The following is a 4,340-nucleotide window of genomic DNA, read 5'->3' on the forward strand; positions in this document are numbered from 1 at the left end:
CCGGCCCGTCTGCCCCAGGAGGGCCACGGGGGAACCGACGGCGCGGGGGCCTTTCGCCGCGTCCCTGGGAGGCAGCCGCCTTCGTTTTTAAGGCGTTGAGATCCGGGCAGCATCCACGGCCGTCTCCGACCGAGAGCTGGGCGCTGATTTCAGGGTGAGGCCGAGCGTCGTCGGTAGCCGAGGCTGATGGAGGAGGAAAGTTCGCGCGGGGTCTGGGGAGGGGGGGAGGTCAGCAAACCTAGGATCCACCTTCGCGCGTGTCGTGTCCCCAGATCAGCTCCTAAGGGGCGCCTCTTGCTTTCCACAGCGCCCAGTTCCCAAAAGAGGGAATGGAAACCGCCAAGACCGCGGCTTTAAAGACGAAGGGACATATTCAATCCACTGACCTAAACGGGGGCCTCGGCTCCGATGCTTACGGGCGTTGCACCTCGGAGCACCCGGATCGCTTTCCTAAACCTTTCCAAAAGTTTGTAAGGGCTCGTGGAGGGGGGGGGGAAAGAAAGGATGTTTACGACAAGTGGAATACGGAATTGCGTATTGGAGTTGGATGAACCGGAGCCTTGTCGACCCAGCTCAGCCCGTCCTCCGACCTGCATTCGGTTTCTCCCACGGGTTCGCGCCTACCCAGGGGGACCGCGTTTCCCACTCAACTTGGCTGGGCCTTGGCTGGGGTCAAGCCGGCTGCGATTGCGATTCCCACCCGATCCGAGAGGGAAAAAAAGAGAGTTCATCAAAAACCAGGCCCTTCTCGCCGGGCTGTCCTGACACCCCGTGGCTGTGAATCCACCTGTTCACTCCCCTTCAGGGAAGCCGGAGCGCGTCCCGAGGGTTTAGAAACAGGGGTGGGCTCCTTCCAGTTTACTTTCCAGCCAGTTTTCAAAAGGTTCCCCACGGCTGCCAGCAGCAGAACCGGAGTAGAAGCCTCCCGGGGCGGCTGGAGGCTTCTCTGCTTTTTCCAGGCCGAGCAGCTCAGCTGAGAACGAGTCCCTTGTAGGCGGTGGAAACGTCCCTGCGTTCCGGCCCGGCCGAATGCAGACGGGCCGACCCGAAAAGGGCCAAGGTTTTCCCCCACTCTTTTGCGAAACGTTTCCCCAGAAAGCGGGCCCTGCGCCCCGCACCCCGTTTCCCCTGCCAATTGTTACAACGTGGCCTCGATCCTTCTCCCCACTAACCAGATGGAACCGCTCGCCTTTCTTTCCTCGAAAAAAAGGCTTCGCAAAGCATCTGCCCCGTTTATTACCGCTTCCCGTTTTTCGTTTGGCCCAGGACAAAATTTTGTTGAAGGTACTTCTTTAGGCGATTTCGACACCTCGGTTCAAAAAAAAAAAAAGGGGGGCGATTTCAGTTTGTTTGTGACCTGCGACAAAAGCTCTGAACGCCCCCTCGTTGCCGCCTAGACCGGATACGGAATCCGAAAGAAAGTTTAAGCTAAACTTCAACTTTGCAAGAGGGACATCAGGCGCCCTGAAAAGAAGGCGCGGGGATCGAGGGAGAAAGAAATCTGGAATTTTTTTTTAAAGCAAGAACTGCACCCACGTGTTTCTCTTTTCCACCCTTTCCTTACTAGTAAAAATAAAATAAAATAAAAACACAATTATGGCCAGAGGAATTCCTTCCAAACCGGCTTCGCCCATCACCTGTCACAGCCCAAATTGGATTGTGCCTGCTGCTGCTGCTGGCTCCCTCCCGCATCACGCCCGACTTCCAAAGTCTTGAATTTCCAACGTCTGAAGCCAACTTCTGCCCACCGCAGTCAATCAGACTTTAAAAAAAAAAAGGTGGGTGGGGGGCGAACCTTCAGTTATGAGTGTACCCGGACTGAGGATTAAGTGAAATGTGACTTTTAAATTGTTTCTGCTTCCCCGGTTGTTGTTGTTTTTTTCTTTTTCGCCCCCAGGATTATTCACTAAGGCTGGAAATGGTGTGCAAAGTATTCCCGGTTAAATCCTCTTTCGGCAAAGCCCACCCCCTTCTTGCGACTGTAGCTTTCAGCTACGGGATGTTTAAACTTCTTATTAGGTGTATTAATTGCAGAGAGGGGAAAATTCCTTCTTTCCTTTTTCTTTCCTTTTCTTTTTTTCCCATTTCAACAACCCGTTCACATTTCAAGGGGGGAGGGAAAGACGATCTAAAAAACCCGCCTCGAGATTCTTTTTCACACGGAAGACTCTCTCTCTCTCTCTCTCTCTCTCTCTCTCACACACACACACACACACACACACACACACACACAGAGCAACTACATCTCAAGTTCATTTTAGGCCCGGGCGGCGCAGCCACTCCACTAGCTCCTTCCAAATCAGCCAAGCCCCCAGATCCCTGACCCTCCGCGCGTTTTACTCGGAGGAAGGGGCTTAGGAGAGCCAACGGATCCCAAACTCAATGACCTGACAGAAACTGTTCGGCTCCCGCTTTCTCCGGAGGGAGACCCCGCCAAGCGTTACTCACTTGTTGATCCCGCCGGCTTGCTCATCCTGGGGTCCTCCGGGAGGAGCGCCGCGGCGTCCGCTGCCTTAGGGAGGCTCGCTCTGCGGAGGCTGCCTGCGGCTGGCTTGCGGAGGCTCCGCTCCTTCCCAGCTCTGCTCCGGACGGCGTGACAGGTGCTTTAGAGCCCCTTCCTCCAGGCCGAGCCTCGCATCTTTCCTTCTTCTTCCTCTCCTCCTCCTCTTCCTCCTCCTCCTCCTCCTCCTCGCAATCTTCTCCGAATGGCCGGGAGCTTGGGAGCGGAAACTTGGACCGGTTGGCTGATCCGACGTTTCTCCCGGCCAGGAAAGAGCCGAAGCAAGGCGCTTGCACCCTCTTTTCCAAGTATATGAAACGCGGCAGCGGTTCTCTCCACCCGGCTAGGGATCCGGAGCTCGGAGCAGGCTGGGTGGGTGGCTAGGAGGAGGGGGGGGGAAAGGCGACAGCCTGCGGAGAAGGCAGGATTTGAGAAGCAGAAGCCGAGCTGAGCGGCTCACTGAGCCCAGACACCGACCGGAGGCTGAAAAAAGTAAGAAAATGCGCGCGGGAGAGGGGGGGGGGTGTCAGAGGAGGAGGAGGAGGAGGAGGAGGAGGCAGCCTCTGGTTCCCAGAAAGTGAATGGCAGCAAAATCAAGAAAGGCAGGAAAAGTGAAAGGGCGCCAGAAGTTCCTCGCCCTGGGTTGACTTGGCGCTTGGAGCCTCCAGGCTGAAGCGCCTGTAATATCCACCCCCCCCTCCGGGAATTCTGACAAGCAGGCAGCCGGGGGGAAAAGGGGGGAAGGAGGGAGAGGAGGGGAGGGGGAGGCGACGCTCCCCTTGGCTTCTCTTGCCCCCTCTCCGCCCCCGCAATCCAATTCTCGGAGAGGGCCGTGACGTCAGCCGAGGCTCTGCGGGAGCCAGAGAGAGAGAGAGAGAGAGAGAGAGAGCGCCAGCGGGAAAACTCAGCAAATGAATGAACTTACCTTCCCGCTGCTGAGCGGCGGCTTTTGGGGGGGCAGCCGATTTCGGAGCCGGGTCCTCTTGAGCAGCCGCGCGGACGCTCGGAAAGAGGAGCGAGAGAGGAAGGCAAAGTTCGGGGGGGGGGCTCCCGGAGAGCGTCTTAGCGAGTTCGGTTCCCCCCGCCCCCCGCTCCTTGGCGGGGCGATTAACTTGGGAAACGCCATTGGCGTCGACCAGGCTGCTTCCCTCGGGACTTAAAGCGAACGGCAAAGGCCACCGGGCGCTACCAACCGTGAGGAGTGGGTTTAAAAGCCCAGGAAAATCAGGGGTAGGCAACCTTGGCTCTTGTATGACTCGTGGACTTCAACTCCCAGAATTCCTGAGCCAGCATAGCTGGCTCAGGAATTCTGGGAGTTGAAGTCCACGAGTCATACAAGAGCCAAGGTTGCCTACCCCTGGCCCAGGCAGTCCGAAGTCGAGGGACCCGTGGCAAAGCGAGGCCCGGTGAATCCTGCCTCGAGGGAGAGAGACTGAGGCAATGTGGTTTTCCCCCCTAAGGGGTTCCAGTCCCCGGGATGGGAGGGCCTACCAGATCCCAAAGCCAGCCGCAAACAGAACCGTTAGCACCCTCTTTCTTTGGCGCCGCCCCGCTGCTTTGGGTCCGGATTTTTTTGCAGCCCAGACTTGGTGGCCCTGCTTTGAGGAAGGACAGGAGAAAGATGCGCGGTCTCCGAGCCTCCCTGTGATGGAGGGACGCTCTTTGCTCCACAACTCAACAAGGGCTGCTGCAAAAATGCTGAAAAACGTTTGCGAAGAGGCTGGGCAGCTCTTCCACTCGGCCCTGCTCCCTGGCGAAGGTTTCAGACCAGCAGGTGCCAAGGGTGCATTGGAGGAGAATCAGATGCTCTCTCTCTCTCTCTCTCTCTCTCTCTCCCCCC

General features: G+C 57.4%; 1 protein-coding gene across 1 annotated transcript in view; it reads right to left on the bottom strand.

Annotated features, from left to right (window-relative positions):
* The window catches only part of NR2E1 (nuclear receptor subfamily 2 group E member 1), a 29,599-nt gene extending 27,126 nt beyond the window's left edge, over nucleotides 1-2,473 (bottom strand). Inside the window, exon 1 of the mRNA XM_015821123.1 lies at nucleotides 2,449-2,473. Coding sequence (XP_015676609.1) covers nucleotides 2,449-2,473 — 25 coding nt within the window. The remainder of the gene's footprint in view (nucleotides 1-2,448) is intronic.
* Between the last annotated feature and the right edge of the window lie 1,867 nt (nucleotides 2,474-4,340).

This window comes from Protobothrops mucrosquamatus, unplaced genomic scaffold (genome assembly GCF_001527695.2).
Source record: "Protobothrops mucrosquamatus isolate PMUCROS unplaced genomic scaffold, P.Mucros_1.0 scaffold1255, whole genome shotgun sequence".
Classification (NCBI taxonomy): Eukaryota; Metazoa; Chordata; class Lepidosauria; order Squamata; family Viperidae; genus Protobothrops; species Protobothrops mucrosquamatus.